Source organism: Molossus molossus, unplaced genomic scaffold, assembly GCF_014108415.1.
Source record: "Molossus molossus isolate mMolMol1 unplaced genomic scaffold, mMolMol1.p scaffold_m16_p_1, whole genome shotgun sequence".
Taxonomy (NCBI): Eukaryota; Metazoa; Chordata; class Mammalia; order Chiroptera; family Molossidae; genus Molossus; species Molossus molossus.
Window position 1 is genome coordinate 59,078,692 of NW_023425344.1, and position 20,860 is coordinate 59,099,551.

The 20,860-nt window shown below is 34.4% G+C and overlaps 1 protein-coding gene across 2 annotated transcripts in view; it reads right to left on the minus strand.

Moving 5' to 3' along the window:
* The window catches only part of ANTXR2 (ANTXR cell adhesion molecule 2), a 163,130-nt gene that overhangs the window by 49,226 nt on the left and 93,044 nt on the right, over window positions 1-20,860 (minus strand). The window contains exons 14-16 of one of the 2 annotated variants that reach the window (XM_036249137.1): window positions 20,539-20,631; window positions 15,041-15,208; window positions 14,673-14,753 (exon numbers count right to left, since the gene is read on the minus strand). In XM_036249137.1, the coding sequence (XP_036105030.1) occupies window positions 14,673-14,753; window positions 15,041-15,208; window positions 20,539-20,631 (342 nt within the window). Of the gene's footprint in view, window positions 1-12,387; window positions 14,754-15,040; window positions 15,209-20,538; window positions 20,632-20,860 lie in introns of those variants that run through there. The other variant, XM_036248490.1, reaches the window with a different exon arrangement.

A 20,860-nucleotide genomic window follows, 5' to 3' on the forward strand; every position in this document is an offset into this window, starting at 1 on the left:
AACCAAAGAGATGAGGAAATGTGTGCTCGGTTTCAAGATCAATGACAGTATAGAGAGCTCAAGTTGTATGACTCCAAATTTAGTGATCTTGCCAAAATGCCACCAAGGACTTTAGGAATATCTGTAATTCTGCCTTCTTCCCATTACTTACCTCCCCAACTACCAGTCTGTTGCTCCAGCCTAAAAAACTACCTGTAATTCCTTAAATTTACAAATTATTTCAACCCTCTTACTCCTTCGAACATGCTCTTCCTTCTGGGGCACAGAATTAAAGAGGAAAAGTCTGCAGTATAGAAAGGGGTTGGATTCCACAACTTCTAAGGTCTTTTATGATGCAAATAAATTTTCTGTGGAACTTACTGCCATTTAAATATTGTCTTTCATTTATATATGCATGAAGAATTAAATATATATCATTAAATTAATATCAGATATACATTAAATGTTATATAGAATAGAGTAATATGCATGCATTTGAATACCTGCTGAATTGATTTATCAGTTTATCGATATAGACAAAGATACAAAATTGATCATTTCATCATGGAAGAATCAGATTCAAAACTGAAATTTTAAAAGTGCTTCTCTACCTCTATAATAGCCTTAATACAATCAGTTATTGACCGAATGGGGAGAAGAATAAAGTGTCACACTGCAAAAAAGACAATATGGCATAATGGGGCACTCACTGAACTGGCAATCAGAAAACCTGGGTTTGAATCCAGGCTTTGTTACTTCTTAGTAATGTAACCTTGGAAAATTTACAAAACATCTCTGGGTCTCATATTCTTCATCTGTAAAATGGGAGTAACACCACATCTAACTCATAACACTGTTAAGAGTTGAACATACCTAAGAATAGTAGGTACTCAATAACTGTTATCTGAATTTGAGTTCTAAATCTTTCCTATAAAAGAAATTATTCCCTTTCCTGAAACTGTGCCTTTAACAGGTACAATGCTCTGTTCCCCCCATTAGATACATAAACAGCCCCCCCTATATACATGCACGCACACACATGCACACGCATTCCCATGTATCTGTATAGTAAGCCTGAGCTTCAGTTATCTACCTAAGTACCTCCAAAAAGCAAAAAGAAGACTCCTGACAAATAAAAAAGAAATATTTGAAGCCATAAATCTCTGACTTTTTTTTTTTTAGCTAATGAACTTAAATTGGTGTTCTTAAATTTTTTTTTTTAATTTTAAAAGGATGAGATTTCTACTGGGCCAAAAAGGTGTTATTTTATCCAAGAAACTACTTGACAACGTGATAATCCACCAGACCTGCTATATCATAATTTTATGTGATTTTTTGTGTGACTCATGATGAAAGACTGCATACAAAGATAAAAACACTGATGCAGGGTTCAGCTACACAGAAAACCACATATCATCTCCACTCTAGTCACAGATTTATTTGCAAACATTCCAAGCGTCTAATTCTAATTTGATCACGTTACTGCCCAGCTCCAAAACTTTACTGGGTCTCCACTGCCTATAAATTAAAATCTAAACTCTTGACACCTATAGTTTTTTTGTTTTTTTTTTCCATTTTATTTTTGATTTTAGAGAGAGGAGAAGACAGGGAGAAAGATAGAAACATCGATGAAAAAGAACATCGACTGACTGCCTCCTGCATGCCCCATATTGGGGATTGAACCCCTAACCTGGGCATGTACCCTGACTGGGAATCGAACTGGTGACCTCTTGGTGCATGGGTTGATACTCAACCACTGAGCCACACTAGCTGTAGGTTTTTTAGTTTTTCCAATAAAAAACTTGTAGTTTTTTTAGTTTTTCCAATAATTAGTTACTATGGTAAAAATAAAGAGGTAGATAAATAAATAAATGAATACTCTTTCAAGTTTTTTTTAATTTACATTTAAATCTGATCATAAAAGGAAGAAAAACTTGCTGTAAAGAAGACATATATATCACAAAGCCACATTTGCAATTTTAAATTTGAAGACAATAATATTCAAGCCACCGACTCTAACTTGCTACTGAAATTCACGTTACAGTTATCAGAAGTAACATATACATATAAAACTAAATTTGAAAGTCAGTAAAATCTAAGTTAATTTAGTGTATTGTATGTTTTCATTCTTTTTAAAGATTTCCCCTTGAAAAATCACAAGACATTTTTCCATAGCCAAAATGCTTATAGTTAATACAGTTAGTTGCAATTTCACATTGAAAAGTATCTCAGAATAATAACAGATTCAATAGTGAAGGGAGTTTAACCTAACAAACATGCATGGAACAACCAGAGGGGAAAAAAGAGATTTTAAGAAAAGACTGCTTACTCATTACAAGGTTCAGTTTGTTTATTTCAAATGATTAGTGTTGCAGCAGTGAAGTATGCAACCTTCCACACACATAATCTGTAGCTTATTTAAATAAAACTTCACTCTCCTATCACCTACGTATTTTTCAGGAGAATAATCTCTCTTCCTCATTCTTTGTTTCTTTTTCTTTGTTCTTCCTTTCATTTGTCTTTTCTAACTCCTGATTCTCCCTCCTTCTATTTCACTCTATAATCTGACATTTCCGCTTTGGTGAAGTAGTTTGTATGCTGGTAAACATGAAAGTAATATTACTCAGATTTACTGCTGTTGCTATATGCAGGGATTTTATTTGAATTTATTGTTACTTGTCTATAATTTCTAACTGCTCCACAGAAACTGTTAAAAGGTGAAGGCCTGAATATTAACCCAGGGAATTCTTTGAAAGATGTAAATGAAAATATTTATGTAACACACACACACACACACTCACACACACACACACCCTCTCCCTCCTAAACCTCTTATCTCATAAAAGAGCATCTGATGCCAAAGCATGAACAGTATATTAAGGGCTTAACTTCAGTATTAATAATTCAGATTTTAAACTCTTGGCAATTAATTAAGATTAATGACAGAAGTCATCCTCTTTTCCCCAATGTAGCACTTCCTCCCATCTCGTCAATGCCCCACTTCCTCGACCCTTCCATGCTCATTTCAGGCTGAAAAACCCGAGGTCCTGAAACGTTGATCCTGTTATCTGCTGCCTTTTGTATCAGAGATTAATGAAGTCGACATTAGCAACTTTACAACCAACAGCTCAGACAGCTGCCCTACTTTAAGTAGTTAATGAAAAAGGAACTAATCTAGTTATGAGCATAGGACTAGTTCATAAATCTGGATTTAGAGGACAGATAAAGCCATCATACCTCTTCTGGAGAGTAGGAACTAAATGTAATCCTCAGCCTTCTTCTCACTGTTTGTTGAGAAGAGACAGTGTTTCGATAAACTGGACTAATGAGACACTCAGAGCTAGTATAACCCACACAGAGACCTGCACGGAAGATGATTATGCAAGACATTGACATTATAATGTATGATTTCACTGGGATTAATACAGATCTCACAAGAATTTCAATCACTGAAAACGCTTCTTTGATTGAATATAAAACAAAGGTTAAATCTGCTTTAGAAAAAAAATGAGAAGAATGCAACAGCAAGCAACAAAATAAATGTATCCTGATAAAGGGAATTAATAAAAATTATAAGCCTTCATCTACTCAGAATTCAACCTAAGGGAAAATGAATGTATCATGCTTTTATAATTCTGAAAATGTTTACTAGATTTAATTATACATTAAAAATTAATCATTATCCAAAAATAACAAATCTTCACTCTATATAAATAACACTTTTATAGCAGAATCCTCAACCATATCTTTATAAGAAGTAATTCAAATTTGTTAACTTCAGAATTGCTCTGATGTCTTAATTTTCTCAAGTAGCTTAGTTTCAGGGTAGAATCATGAGGCAAAATTACAAGTCCTGATAACAAAAATGTTTAAATTCTACAAAGTCAAAATGATGTCTTTCTTAAGAATCAGTAGAATCTAATGCATATATTCATCAATAGCTCATTTTTATTTTTCACCAATTATAATAAAACTCAGAGGTCATTAATAAACATAATTATTTTCATTGAATCAGTATCTTGTGAACATTATAGGGAAAAACTGTGACTTGTTGGCATAGGGCATCATTCCCAGAAGTATTAACTTAAAGTCTGGACTCCACTCTGAGTTGTGGGAACCACAAGGTCTGCTAGGCCCTAGCTTAGATAAATCAGGTGAAGGGTAGAGAGAAGAAGAGAGAAAAGTTAAAATTTGGAGGCCATACATAGGGAACATGGTAGGTCCAGGTAAACAAAGATGATGTTTTCAAAATAGAACATCTAGGAGGAAAATTCATATACGCTTTCAGAGACATGCAAGTAGAATTCAGGAGGGATGACAGACTGCCAGAAAAATGATGTACCTAATGATGATAGTGAAATGGTGAAAGCCTATGTACTCTCCAGAAGAGTAGAATGAGAAAACATAAGATCAAGGGTTAAATCATAGGAATCAACTGATGTTAGGAGGTAGGAAAAGGGGAATAAATAAGAGTCAGAGAACAATAACCAGAGAGTAAATGCTCATTACCCTAGAATTTTTATCTTTATGCCATGTATATAAATGTGCTATTTAAATGTTTATTGAAACATGTTTTACAAATCAAATTTTCTTACTCTGTTAGGCAATTAAGATATACTATGATATATGAATATGATATGATATGATGTGTGTTATCGGAAACCCATATAATCCTGTGTGTATGTGTGCACGCAGTTCTTGTTAGCGTTCTTAATGCTAATTGAGTGAAATACACTGAATTCATAACAGACTTTTCATTAAGAAATCATTAGCACCCTGGCCAGTTTGGCTCAGCAGTTAGAGCGTTGGCCTGCGGTCCAGAGCAACCCGGGTTCGGTTCCCACTAACGGCACGTACCTTGGTTGCAGTTTGTCCCCAGCCCTGGTTGGTTGTGTGGGTGGCAACCATTCAATGTGTCCCTTTCACATCGATGTTTCTCTCTCTCTCTCTCCCTCCCACTCTATCTGAACCAAATATGGAAAAAATGTCCTAGGGTGAGGATAAAAAAATAAATAAATAAATCATTAGTGTCAGAAAATGGTGCTAGTACAAACATTTATTGTAAGTAAGAAATAGTGCTTGATTTTTTAAAAACTATTAGAAATCTCTAATTTTGATTGAAACAAAATTTGTGCTTAGTATTGGACAAGATTATTAATATATATGTATATATAAGTATATATGTGTGTGTGTGTATATATATATATTATTTTTAGTACACTAATCTGCTTGCCAAAAAGCATTATGGGAATCTAAAGTTTAGGAAATTGGAACCATCTTTTTCCCCCACATGTTCCATTTGAAAAGAATTCTCTAGGGAGAGAGATATGAGGTACATCAGAAAATAAAGTAATTTTTAAATGGGGGTTTGTAATAATTACCACAACTTCTTTAAAAAGCATATGGAGATAAAAAAGAAATTTCTTATAATCCTTTGAAATAAAAAAAAGAGTTCCTTTTTAATCCAAAGACAGATAAAATGGTAAACAAGTCCACTGGTATTCTTAAACATAATTTCTTGCAAATTTTAAAAGAAAATCATTTTTATTTTATACCTCAAAGATACATGAGTTTCAAATTTATCAAATGTTACAGATTGTGATTTGAGAAATAGTGGAAAATATAAGCTCATGTGAAGTAATTTTTTTTTAAATTTACTTAGAGATTATAAATATATATTATAAAAGTCCTAGTGTTTTATTTAGAAATAAAAAGGAAGTTAAAGATACTTAACCAAAAAAGGTATTTATTTTTCCTTAAAAGTATATATTTGTATAATGTATTCATATAAATTCATTTTTAAGAATAGGGGGACCAAAAAAAAAAAAAAAAGAATAAGGGAGCAATAAAAGCTTTCTACTTAGGCCAATTTCTTTAACTGAGGTATGATGTTTTCCTTAAACTGAACTTATGAGTGGGGGTCTGGTAGACAGAAAGGCACCATCATAAAGTACTCTGTTAAAATAATAAACTATCTACAGAATAATACCACAAACTTGGACTAAGTCCTTTGAACTCTAAATTGAAAACTGAATATTTGACATAAGTGGAATAATACAGATTTTTATAAATTAATAAATATTGTAAAGTGATTTATTTAAATACATATGAATTTAATACTCTCTAATTAAAATTATATAGACTCTACATAAAATACAGAAAAAAAAAAAAACAGAAAGAAAAAGGTTAAAAATTATATCTATGCTGACAATTCTGCTCCTAATTGGATGGCTTAATTCAGTGGTTCTCAACCTTCCTAATGCCGCGACCCTTTAATACAGTTCCTCATGTTGTGGTGACCCCCAACCATAAAATTATTTTTGTTGCTACTTCATAACTGTAATTTTGCTACTGTTATGTCTTAGGAACCCCTGTGAAAGGGTCATTCGACCCCCAAAGGGGTCGCGACCCACAGGTTGAGAACCGCTGGTTTAATTGATGACTTCAAGGTGCTCTACATCAAGGCTATATATTGAGCCTAGGAAATGTATTTATCCCTGGAAAACCAATATTAACTTTTGATATTTTGAAAGTATTCTTTTAGTGTGCCAAAGTTCACTGATGATGAAATAAGTTATTTCTAAAATCAGTGCATTAATTTGAGAAGAGGATATTTACAGTAATGTAGTATGTACATATAGCATACTATATAGAGTATATACTATATAATATATAATATATAGTATAATATAATATTGTTTCTTGTTTATCAAAAGGTTGATGATCAATTTCAACCAAGAAATATCTCTACTTAAACTTATAAGTTAGTACATAAAATATATATGATGAGACTAAATACAAACTACGTCTGGACAGAGGGTGGTAGAAAGTCAATTCAGTATCCAAGTTCTACTTACATTTTTTAAAATAAATTTCTTGGTAATTTAAATAATTAAATTTTGCATACTTTGTATTTCACATTAGGAAATCAAACTGAATCAACACTTTTGCCAGCTTAAGTACAAAATTAAAAGATAGATTTATTTAAGCTAAGAAGTGGTATCAAAAAGCACTCTATTTAATAAATTTGTTATTTTCCATTGAAACAGACATTAATTGATGACATACACACTGAGAAAAAAATGAATTCTATAGAAATACATACATGTATTTATATTAATCATATTATACAAACATACATATACAGATGTGCACACACATATATCAGTCAGTGGGATTGTAATACTAATGGCATATTCATGATATGGGTTATTTTAGTAAAAACATATCTTTCAAATATATATAAACCTAAACTAATAATTACTTCTACTTATTTAAACAGGACATATAGGGTATCTTAAAGATGCCATGAAATATAAAGACAAGAAATAATAAGAATGAAAGATACTAGTGGTAACATAAAGGATAGAACAGTCTAGTGGTACTCTTTCCCAATGAGGCAACATCATAATTGGCCTAAAGAACCTAGATGGTAGAGGGGGAAACTCGCTGGAAAAAAAAAAAAAAAAAGGCTACCTTTAACATGTAGTTCTTCCTTTTGACTTAAAAATCTTATTTTTAATATCCAATTATAGGCATGAAGTCTTTATAACTAGGAAAAAAATTAAGGTCAATGCAATTTTCTGAACTTCATTTTACTAAAAGAGTATACCCCACCAGAAAAATAAAATCGAATTACATTTCGCCTCCAGGTTGTAAGAAGCCCTGTCCTATAAGTCTAAAAACAAACAGGCGTGTACACCACGGTTGTTACTATTACTAGGAGTCTTCCAGTGCACTATATAAATGTCTGCTCACTGGTGAATGAGGGATTGCGGTCTGAAGGTTAATATAACCTCGATTACAGCCAAGAAGCTCCGTGGAGATTTAATGGGTTTATGGAACAACTCCAAAACTAGTGCTGTGCTTTCTTCTTTCTTTGCCTTTTTGCTTCTCTAACTCTCCCTCTTCAAATAAAAATAGGAGAACGCATGGTAATGAATCATTTATAAATTACCTTGTTATTGCAAAAACAAAACACTGCTTTGAAAACCAAACAAACTCCTGCTGCGGACTCCAGCATGTTTGATGGAGGCCCTTCAAAAGAGCGCATGGCTTTATGGAGGTTGTTTATGTTGAGACTTAGATTGGTACCTGCTGTCCCCCGTCACTCCCCGGAAACTTGGCGGCAGATGTTGCAGCGTTAAGTTGTCTCTGAAGTGGCTTTCTGTCCCTGTCTCCCCACCGCAACGGAGTCAAACTGCATTAGATCTCTTTATTTGTGCCTAAGGCAAGTTTGGGAGCGCAGCTGTGTCCACCCCTACTCCTACCTTTGGTGTTTCGGGCCTCCAGGCAGCGAGTGAGACCAAAACGGCTCTGCCGCTCTCAGCTACCTCCGCTGACAACCCGGCCGCCCGCTGCCGGCTGGGGAGGCCGCTGCCGCCGCTGCAAGCAGATGTCGGCGACAACCTGCTAGCTTACACCTGGACGCGCGGCCCTAACCCCGCGCGCGGGCGCTGAAACATTCATGACTCGGAGGAGTTGCAGCCACAATCAAAGCCCGCGCCTGGCGTGTGCGCAGCCCGCGGACGCCGCGTCTCCGCGGGAGCTGGCGGCGCGGAGACGTAGCGGGAGCGAGGGACGGAGAGATTTCTCGCGCCGCTTTGATACTTTATGCTTTAACTTCAATTACTTGATCAAGGACTTCAATTCTGCAGTGAATTCTGCAAATGAGCCCGGCGCGGCCTCTGAGCCATGAAAGGAGAGTATTTGACTTGCAGAATAAATGTGCGTGACTCTGGGTTTAGTCCTAAATTCGCTGATTTGTTTATTAAACTGAACTCTCCAGAGGCAGGATCTGCAGTAAACAATTTATAAATAAATGACAAGATTGTTTTCCAAGGTAGGAAACGTGCAGCTGATTACGCAGAGGGTCTGTTATTTTGGAGCCATCAGCCACAGACTGAAAACAATTGTGCTTTATTGTCTCTCAAACAGCATAAAGTTTGTTCTTTTTTATCTTTTTAAGGACACGAGTGACTGCTGCTTCCTTTAAAAAATCGGAAATAAAAACATTCTCGTTTGTTTCTGTACAATCTAAAACAAACTGCGTTCAATTCCAACTAGAATATTTTCCCAAAGTCTAAATAATCCCTTCAACATACAAATCGCTTTATATTTACACATACACATTCAAACACACCTCCTACACCATTATGCAAATAATTCATAAGAGGCATGATCATCAGTAAACATACACCAGCCTTTATGAGGAAAAGGAAACCAACAAAATGATTTTTAAAACTTATTCACCAATTTGTATGTTGATAAACTTTCTTTGAAAAAGAATTGGCCTTGAATAGTTAACAATGTTTATTCCAATGAATTATCTGATATACAGAGGTAAACCTTTTAAGGGGGAAATCAATGTATCTAATCTAAGCCGACACAATACTATTTACAGATTTCCTAATATCTAATGGGAAAATGGATTTGTGATATAAAATTGATAAAGTTTCAAGGGACCATGAACATCTCATGTGTATGAACATACACACATGTGTGAAACCTTCATGAGTAGCCTGAGTTCAGCGTTTAACTTAGTTTATCAGGTACTGATTAGTTTTAGGGGAATACAGCTGAAGACAAGAATTTATCCTTTCTATAACAGGTAAGTGTAATTATCTAACGCGCAATCAAACAATTCCAAGACTGATTTTCTCATTCAATGATTATGCCCTGGCTACCTAGAAAATCCATCACCAAGAGCCGGAGAAGAAGAAGATACTGCCACTTGGACATCCTAGTCTCCTAAATTAAAAAAATTTCTCTACCCCATGTAATTCTATAGAAGCAAAGACAAATATAGGAGCAAATTTGATGAAAACCATGGAGTTCAAGCAGTTTAATTTTTGAGGGCTTAACTAACTAGACACAATAAATAGGAGGTAATGGTAGCCATGGTCTCCTCATGCCCAGATAAAGCACTATCAAAGCAGATTGTCCCATATTTACCATACACCACAGTTAGCCATGCCCAATGTGTTCTCCTCCCTGATTCTCTACCTCTGAAGCCTCACTTTCATACTGGGTAAATTACTTTAGTTTTCTCAAATGAAAAAAATACTCTAAAGCAGAAAGTACTGGAAGTTAAGAAATATTGTATGTTCCTGTTTTATAAAATAAAACAAAATGTGTGAGATGTTGGAGTCTCAGTATGGATTATGTCACTGCAACATGCAATTGTGATTTTACTTAAACAAATAATTATAAATATTACTGTTTTGGATAATAATATTTGATGTATTTCAGTTATTGTAAAGACTTTTAAATAGAATCCACCAAAACATTTACTATGATTTAAGTGTCTGATTGGTGCAGATTTTTTTTTTTCAATCCTCACATAAGGACATTTTTGCATTTATCTTCAGATAGAGCCAGAGGGAAAAGGGGAGGGGGAGAGAGAGAGAGAAACATTGAGTGGTCACCACCCACACAACTCCAATTGGGACAGGGGACAAACTGCAACCGAGGCACATGCCCCTAGAGACCAAATCCAGGTCTCTCTGGTCCACAGGCTGACGCTCTATTCGCTGAGCCAAACCAGCCCAGGGCAGTGCAGATTCTTTTTGGCACAAATATCAAAGAGTTGCATGGTAGGCCTTGTCAATAATGACTGTGCTCATGAGGATAATAATAGAGCAACTGAAAGTCTTCAGTCATTCAAATGAAACTAAAAACAAAATTAGCATAGCACATAAGAAATGCATTAATTAGTGTAAGAAGTTAGCAAATCTGAAAGTGAAAGTATAGTGGAGATCAATGTGTTTAAGAGACAAAGAAGAAAAAGGATGGATGGATGGATGGATGGATGGATGAATGAATGGATGGGTGGAAGGAAGGAAGGAAGGAAGGAAGGGAGAAAGGAAGGGAGAAAGGAAGGGAGAAAGGAAGGAAGAAAGGAAGGAAGGGAAAGCATTCTAGAGACCATGTAACCAAAGCAATATGATGGCTTTCTGAAAGATAATGTAAACATACAAAAAATATTGGAACTCTTCAGTTTTCCTCAATTATGAGGATACAGAACACTAGTCCTGCTAAGTAGTGAAATGATTCTTGCTAATTCTAACATTTAATCTCTGAAAAAATACAGGTTATAGTTATGAATGTATATGGAATGGGAAGTTTACACTGGAATTAACCCTGTAAAATAAAGAGGACCTGGTTGATAATGTGGAGTTGAGAGAAACGGATATTCTTAACAATCTTTGTGAAAGATAAAAAATGGGAAATGGGAAATAAACAAAGCAAGTGGTAGGGGAAAGACTTCTCAAGTAGTCTAAAGGGAAAAGGTTATATGCTGATAACTATAGACTTTGTATCAAACCTCAGCCTAAAAAAATAATGAATACTCTAAAAGATCACTAGCAAGAACAGAACCAAAAGAGCTACTCATGTCAAGCTTACCTGATTTCCATGATCAAATAATTTTCCATCATTGGTTGGTTGGATGGGGGAAAACATAAATATACATTATACCTTAAATTCATCAAATAATTTAACAAAATGTATTAAATAGCCTTGAGAATAAAATGGTAATCTGAGATTGTACTGTTGGGTGGTTCCTAACTTTACCATACCAACGCCAGTTAACTGTGGAGTGTCAGCCTGTGGGAAAAGCTCTCATTGCGCCACACTGAGGTTTTAACAGTGGCTTAAAATAAGTGACAAAAATGTGCAGGTGAGAAAATGTTGGAGAGTAAAACTATCAAAAATAGGTATTATGAAGACCGGGCCAATTTGGCTCAGTGGTTAGAGCATCAGCCCAAGAATCAAATGGTTGTGGTTTTGATTCCTGGTCAAGGGCACATACCTGGGTTGCAGGTTCAATTCCCAGCCTGGTCAGGGTATGTATGGGCGGCAACCAATTGATGTGTCTCTCTACCATTGATGTTTTGTTTTTTTTTCTCTCTCTTTCCCCCTCCCTCTCTTCCACTCTATCTAAAAATCAATGGGAAAAGATCCTTGGGTGAGGGTTAACAACAAAAAAATAGGTATTGTGAAGAAAGATTCAGTCAGACTGTGTCAAGCACACATTGAATCATAATATATATTTGACAGAATAGCAAATTCATTCATTGAACCAACAACTGATGTTTATTAAGCTTAAAGTCCTACATTTAAGTAAAAACAAAAAATAATAAATAGCGCACACAATAAAGATTGACTATATTTTATGTAAACTTTGAAATACAAAACCTTCGAAAACAAAATTTTATGCAATGTTTGTCATCAAAATTTATTTAAAAGCAAAACCTGACCTGAAGTGAATTGAGACTAATTATAGTCTATATGTATCTACTTTTAACAATTAATATTTTTGAAGCAAAATGAATAATTATCAGGAGGTGCTTTCACATAAATATGATATATGGACTATATCAGATTCCTAATATCTGAAAATTTCTGAATTTTGAAACAATTTGACCTTAAGAGTTAGAATAGAAGACTTTAGGACTATATTAAATGAAAGTGTGCCCAATTACTAAAAACCAAATGAAATCTTAGTAAAATAATGGAAGCATTAGTCTTTCACCATGGAAAAATAAACACTAATTTCACCTTTTGGACAATATGTGGCATATTCCAGCACTATAATTTAAGAAGAATGCTACATTTATTTGGTGTCTTAACAAGGTTCTTGGTACATATTAGGCACTATATAAATATTGTTGAATGAACAAGAGTAATGAATCATTTTAAAATCCAAATGTATCAACTTACCCAAATTCAAAGATCTGTTCTGTTCCCAACCTATTCTGGTTTTAACCCCCAACCTCCAGACTACCTAGTAATCCACAAATCACTGTATTCTTGGCCGCCTCAGAGACTTTGCTCATGATGCTTCATCAGTGGAAATGCTCATTCTATGTAACTCCACCTGAGGAAATCCTACCTATTTTCAAAGATATAAGGCCTATGTTTTTGAAGAAGCATTCCCAAATTCATCCAAAAACAGTTAATCTCTCTTGCTGAATGCACTCAAGAGCACTTGATACCTACCTACACTATGGCCCAGATCACATTCTGGAAAAAACATTATTTTTATATATGTCTTGTTTCCCAAACAAATTTCAGGTTTCTTAAGGACGAAGGCTATAGTTTGTATCACTCTCCACCCCACCCCACCCTTAGTATTACCTGATGCCATTATTTGTACATATTTATAATACAAAAATTATTAAATTAAATCAATAGTAGTAGGAATGTTGAAAGACCAAAAAAATAAATGTGAATTATGAGAGTTAAAAGAATATATAAAGTATTGGCAAGAGTGCTGGAACCATTGTCTGTTTTTACTGGCCAATACATCTTCAGTGTTAGCAATTCACAACACTTAAAAAGGTGAAAATTATTGAACAAATGAACTAATGTCTAACATGAAGGAGAGAAAACTAAGATGGTATAAAATTAAGATGTCATGAAAACTACTTTAAAGCATAAAGTAAAAGTCTAGTATATAGAAGGGTAAGTGGAGTGGTGATATGTTGTTGCAGAAGCAGAACTCCAAGTGATGCAAGCATTTAACAAGGGCACAGAGTTCACTAAATATGGGTACATTCTGTTAACCACAATAGTCTGGCAATGAAAGAGGCTGCTTCATGAACCACCTGGTTCTGTCTACCTGTGGTCCTAGCAAAGGGTAAGTGATCTGCTGGGAATATTCCAGGAATATTTTCTCAAGTTGAATTTCCTAACTCAGATGGTTTTAATACTACCCTCAATTCATAGAAGTAAAATTTTAAGATTTAGATGTTTTCATAATTTAAAAACCAACATAGATTCATATAACACTAAATATAACAGCTTGGCACTGTAAAATAAATATGCATCTCATCAATTATTTCCTCCTTAAAAAAAAAAAAAAAAAAAACAGCCTGTAGGACCTGAATGAACCCAATGCTGACACATAATGAAGAGATCCTGTTATTATCACCATCACTGGGGTGTTTCTAAGCCAAACTTGTCATTGTTTCACATCAAAAGGTTTTAACTAATTTTTCTTACATTGGCATAACAGGAAATAAGGCTAATATTTCAAACAAATTATAAAATTGGGGTAATTCTACACAAATTTCCAAAAACAAAAAGCTTCAAAAAGGATTCCTCAGTAGAAAAAATGCACACACACACACACACACACACACGTGTATATTTATAGCTATTTAATACATATGTGTAAATGTAAATATTTCTATAATACTTTTAAGGGCACTTTCATATATTCAAGAAATTAGATTCCATCAACTGTTGGAGGTAGGAAAGTAACAAAGTTATACTGAAAGAAGTGGAGGTTCTGAGGCCTGTTCTCCAGGCCTCATTGTTAGTATATGCTGGAGAAAGACTTCTATTCCTATCCCTAGTCTGTCCACTCACTAGGTAAAGCTCAGAAGGTGATGTCGTCCAAGTCAAAGGCTGAAGCAACGAGTGTGCTTATTAAAGCATGTGAACAATAGACCGTGATTTTTAATGTATTATTTGAAAAGGGACTTGTGTCAAACTGCATCTTCAAGATGTATTCCAACAATAGATAATAATTGAATAAGCACCCTATGTAATAGGAATTTGCATGAGATGATAATTCTTTCCTCAAGTGTAATGGGACTTTCAATTCTTTTTTATTATTATTTCACTACTTTCATTAAACGGACCCAAGCCGTCAGCTCTTTCCCAACACATCCCCACATTCTAACCTCGTCTCCTTCCTGAGGTCGCATCAAGGAAACCCGGTCGTACTGCCGCCGCAGCAAAGCCCAGAGCGCATCGAGCCGGCCCTAGAAGGAACATGATTGGTCAGTTCCTACAAAACACACGCAGCCTCTGTTGGCTGAATAAATGAGTTAAAATGAAGAAGGTACAGCTTTATTCTCTGCTCTTATTGATTTCATAAATTACACTAATAAGTACTAAGAAGAGGAGGCCCTTGTTGCTGAGCAAGCATCCCGTGGTATAATGCAGACAGCATGTCCCCATCCCCCTTCAGACAGTTGGGTGGGGAGGACAAAAAGAGTTACTTTCTCTGGGAAATTTCAGTCAAATTACACAAAACTTGGACAATCACCTTAATTGGTGTGTACCACTTCGTCTGAGGAGGCTGGTGGATGGGTTTGGGTCGAGGTGGCCTGGGCCTGACGGGTTCCTCTGTTTCTTCGGGAATAGTCACCACGGCATTTTTGGCTTTCTCTAGCCTTGCACCTTCCTCAGTAGATCCTTTATCACCCCAGCGAACCTTTCACACAAAGGGAAAAAATTATATCAGATGTACAGTGTCGTAGGAAAACAACTTCTAATTTCACTAATGATCTTTCAGGTCGCCACCTCAGAGTAAACAACGAGCAGGTGGACTAACTCTAAATTCTTCCTCTTCTGAGATTTAATAGGTTTATCACCGTTACTTATGTACTTAACAGTAAGATCCTAGAAAAGGAAAAAAGACCCTTTGTATAAATCTAGAGTCAATTAAAATTTGAAGCAAGCATTTCTCCATGGTTTCAAATGAGTTAATTCATAGTTTACATATGAAATGCACAACAGTATGTAATCTTATTCTCTAATTAGGTAGGGTACCCTTCCATCTGAACACACGCATATATACTGATGGCACTGAGGGAAATAGATGATAATAACAGTAATTAGCATTTATTGAATGGTTACTATGTGTCAATCTGCATTTAATTCATACAAAAATGCAATGGGATATTGTATTTTTCCTTCCAGATGAGGACACTGAGACACAGAGAGGTTAAGTAACATGCCCAAAGCCACAAAGCTAGTAAGTAGCAGGGCAGGGATTTGAATACAGATTCAGATTTGAAATAGGTTAATAATTTTCAAATAGGTTTAAATTTTATAAATGTATTTTACACAAAGGAGTTAATTGTTCCTTCCAAACTTTTAATAAAGTTCAATTAAGGCAAATGTATGACTTAAACATTTAGCCTTCAGAAGTAAAGTAATCATATATGATTTTTCCTTATTTTTGTAAAGCTTGACTTTCAAAGTAACTTTCAGTCTTTAGTTCCTATTCTCAGCTGAGTATGGTTACTTGACATATCAATTTTTCACTGAAGAAGATAAATCTGAAAACAAAAAAAAAAACTCAGCTTTGGAAAGAAAAACTCAGGGACACCAGGGAATTCCGAAATTTAATTCCATTCTCTGAAAATTCTGGACATTGAAAAACCACAGGGTCAACTGATTGTTTTATTTATTTTACAATGTACAAGAAATAAGAGCTAAATCTAAGCCAACTTTTTCACGTGTGAGCGTGTGAATAGAACTTGGCCCCCAGAGGAAGGCTTTGTCCATCCAAGAGCACTGGAGCTGTCCAAAGACCAAGGACGTTGCCAAAGATGACAAAGATAACATGAATGAAGCTCTAAAAATAAATAGGAAGACTTGTCCAGGGCACACTGACTCATCAGAATTAAGTGATTTCTACAAAGAAAAAATTATTACATATATGTTAAAGCATTTTAATGACTTTAGTTAGTGGGTAGGAATACAGATGATCACTTTGTAAAAACTATTCACAGCTTTTTGATAAGGCTTACCTAGATGTTTTTACCCCTTTTTACTACAATTTTAGAATGGGCTTTCAAGTTCAATTGGACCCTATTGAGTTATTAAAATGTATCTATATCTTTCAGTGTGATCAGTGGTACTAGAATGTTCTTTATGAGGTTGTTAAAATTGCTTTAAACACCATTAAACCTTTAGAGCTAGATATCTGGCCCTCTTTCCAGAAAAATGACCTTCTCTTTCAAATCACAGTGTCTTCCCCTACATAAACTAAAACTTAGAAAATCTTTAGATATACAGTAACTACACTGAACTACAAAACCCTAAAATCAGGATACATATCCTTGCAGTAGTAAAGACTCAATTTTAAGAAAAAAGATACCCAGTTAATAAACATGTAAATATCATGACTTAGAGAAGTAATTCAGAATAGAAATATATGAAGGTATATTTTAGATCTATTCAGAAATTATAGATTTTAATATATATAGCTCCTCATCCTCACCTTAATAGCTGGTATTGCAGGAATAATGGTAATACTATTTTTTTCTCCAATTTTCATTTATTGCATTCTCAAAGAACACAAAGCTAGTTAAACTAGAGTTCTGCCCCAATGTGGCATTTCTAGGAATTCAACTATCAAAGCACTCTACTTATGAAATATAGTTGCTGAGTTCGAAAGGAAATTCATTAAATAAATAGACTAGTGTTAGTTCATGAAGTAGCTGTTTCATCATCATCACCATTAGCACAAACAACAAAACATATTCTGACTTAATCTCGAAGTCTAACTTTATTATAGAGTTTTCCTCAAACTCTTAAAAGTAGTTAAATATATATGCAAGTATATGTACAAATTTTAATATTTTAGTTTGATCACATTGAGATGGCCAGAAGGATAAAAGAATGACAAGATCAGATTGCTAAAGGGAGCCTTAGCAGAATTCCTATACCTGGATATTTTTACTGTAAAGAAAAAAAAATAATAATAATAAGCACAAGCTTGATAGCTAAAGTCTTCCAACTCTACTTGGCTTTCATGATGAACAATAATAGTCCATAATTTTCACAGCATATTTGGATGACTAGGAGGTTATATCATAAAGGAGCAATTCCAGAATCCAGAAAAGAAACAAAAACAGTTTCATGCTGAATTGGCAGAAACACACATTTGAAGTCATTAGGTATCGTGGATCAGTTGTGCTAACAGCTGTTTTCAACATCAGCTCAGTTCCAGTTTTCTGAAAATTTCCATTACCATAGTGTTTCAATGTTTAATTTAAAATAAAAGTAAAAAAAAATATATAAGTAAAATCCCGATACTGGCTTAAAATAATATTAGTTATAAAGATTTGTTCCATAATTCAGATGTGGCAATCATTTATAAAATTCCTTTTACTTTCCCTAGTTGCATGCACTTTTAAAGAAAATGCTTTCCAGGTTTGAATAGGCATACTTTTAAAGCAGCTTATGTATTCTATTTTCTCTCTCCAAGTTTAAATAAGTTCATGTTTGAGAAAGTTTAGACATGCTTAATTCTCACTTCAATGTTTGTTGTCTAGTTTTGCGCATTGTTGTTTCCCCTTTGCAATGCCCACATTTGCTTTCTCATTTGTTCTCGTTCTCATTCCCATTTCTATCTCATTGGTGGAATATGCCATAAAATTTAGCCAGAATTATCTACGGCTAAAATGGACCTCAATTTATTAAAAGTAAGTGAGTGAGTGAGTCCTTTTCATAATTTTTTCTCAACTGAACAAGACGGGCAATATAATTTCACATAGTAAGAGTCAATAACACTTAGAACTTAAAATGTTAGTTATTAAAAAATGTCCATGAGCCCTTGGATTTCTTGAACATAAACCATAATATCCCCTTTAGCTCAGGCCCCATTTAGCTCATGCCTATGTTTTGCTTTTCTTTAGAAAGAGGTTTCACCCTGGCTAGTTTGGCTCAGCAGTTAGAGCATAGACCTGCAGACCAAAGAGTCACAGGTTCGATTCTGGTCAAGGTCACCTACCTTGGTTGCGGTTCATCCCCAGCCCTGGTTGGGGTCATGTGGGAGGCAACCAGTCAATGTATCTCTCTCATGTCGATATTTATCTCTCTCTCTCCCCCTCTCTATCTGAAGATACAAATGGGAAAATATCCTCCCATGAGGATTTAAAAAAAGAGAGAGATCTTAAACTTTGGAACATTGAAGTATTGAACTACCAAAAATCTGGCATAATTCCTAGAGTTTTCAGCAAGAACATTATTTATTCATTTAAAATATACTAATATATCACATTCTGATATATCCATAACTTGTTGTCATGTGGTATTTTACAAGTGTGGATTTCAAAATGGAATTACATTTATTATTCTGAATACAGTATAAGTCGTATGTGCTCCATGTTAAATAAGTTAGAAAAAAAAAAATTGAAGAAATATATAGCACAAATTGAAAATCACTCCATCCAGAGAAAACTATTCAAACATTTGTGGTATACCCTGTCAAAACTTTTTCCCCATTGCATACATCTTTTTACACATACATTTTGGAATGAGGCTAAATAAACTAAAAATAAGTTGTGACAGATCATATTTAGATATCCAAATGTAACACTTTTATTTACAAGTGCATTTTGTATATACATAGGAATATCTGATCCATTGTTCCCCTGCTCCCCAAATCTAGAATAATATAACGAAAGGAAGCTGAAGCAAAAGGACCTTCCTTCTGTATCAAGCAACAAGAGTTAGTCTAGCTATGCTATTCACACTACTTAATATTCCCAATCATCCACATGCAAACACAGATGCAATCTCTTCTCCAAAAGACTAACTTAATAATCTCTAGCACTTGCCTTTTCCATGGCTTATTGGCAATGAGGTACTTGTCTCAGAGGATATTTCAGCAATATAGTGGCAAGCTCTTAGGGAAAATGTGCATTGTTGAATATCTAATGAGCTCAAGAAAGTGACAATCACTATCAGATGACTTGAATAACCATTTCAATAATGACAACCATGTTAAGTAGGCCTGAGCTTCTTTGAAAAATATTGAAATTTATTCTGAAAAGGGGAAACGCTGTTTGTGAATCTGTATTTTACTGAAGTATATACAAAGAGAAAATTGCAACAGTTCTGAGGTTGTTAATTAGCTAATTAATTTTTACTGGCAGTAATGGAACAAAGCAGATATGAAAGTAGGAGACATGTGCCATGACTGTACAACATAAAAAAATTCCTTATCAAGAAGTAAAATTAAAGGATAACTAATAAGGAGCAATATGTCAAGATCTTTTTTTAATAATAAAGTCAGTACATCAATGAGAAAGTTGCTTGCTGAGGTAAGATACAGGCCTATCCAAACTTGTCAGGGCTCAGTGCTGGCAATGATTGCTTATTATTAATTGATTAATCACTTCAAAAAATAACTATGTGGTAGTAAAAAGATCTCATTTTATTTTTAAAATATAATATTAAAGTTCAATTTATTCCACAATTTGAGTCCTTCAAAAAGTTCAATGCATTCTATAAATGACGGCTTATATTAATTATGATCGTTCACAAGTGGTAACTAAAAATTATAAAAAATAAAAGCCTTAAATGTTCTTCCTCTACATTTGTGATAAGGTCAAATCCACACTATTGAATATTGTAACATTTTTTTTCCTGAAATAGTACATAACTATTAGATCTTTTCAAAGAGGTGCATTGTTGCAATTTTAAGTGGCTGGCTTCTTTAAAGTTGACGTTCTCTACAGTAATTTTTTCCAAAATAGTGAGAAAAACCCTAACTTTGTTATGTCCTTTAGAATTCAGACATCTTATCAATGCAGTTCTTTAACTAATAAAGTCAGTTCTTGAACAGTGTTGAAATGGCTGAGATGATTCCATAGGGGGAAAAATATAATTCCCAAAAGAACCAGTGTTAAGTTAAAATGAATGTACTGTGATACTGAACTATAAAAAGTACAGTTTCCATGGACTAATAGTTCTAGTAATACATATTCCAAATTAGTGCTTCTATTTTTTTAAAAAGATACCAACCTCCATTCTTTTAATTCCTCCAACCCCTCGACCGCCATAATAAGAAGCATCCACAGTTGGCCATTTCTTGTTAGGCAGAGGTTCTTCTTCCTCCTATTTAGATACAGTTTTTAAAAATTGTTTCAATTAAATTCTTAAAATATTGCTTAGTCAGAACTGGTTCACATTTAACCATTTCTGTGAATAATGCAATTCATAAGGGAACATGCAGGAAAAGTTTTATATGAGTAGATGTATTTATGTCCATATGCGTACGTTTCCACTGGAGTTCTGGAGAATAGGACTCCTTCCCTTCCACAAATGTAGGACTCTCCCTTATTCA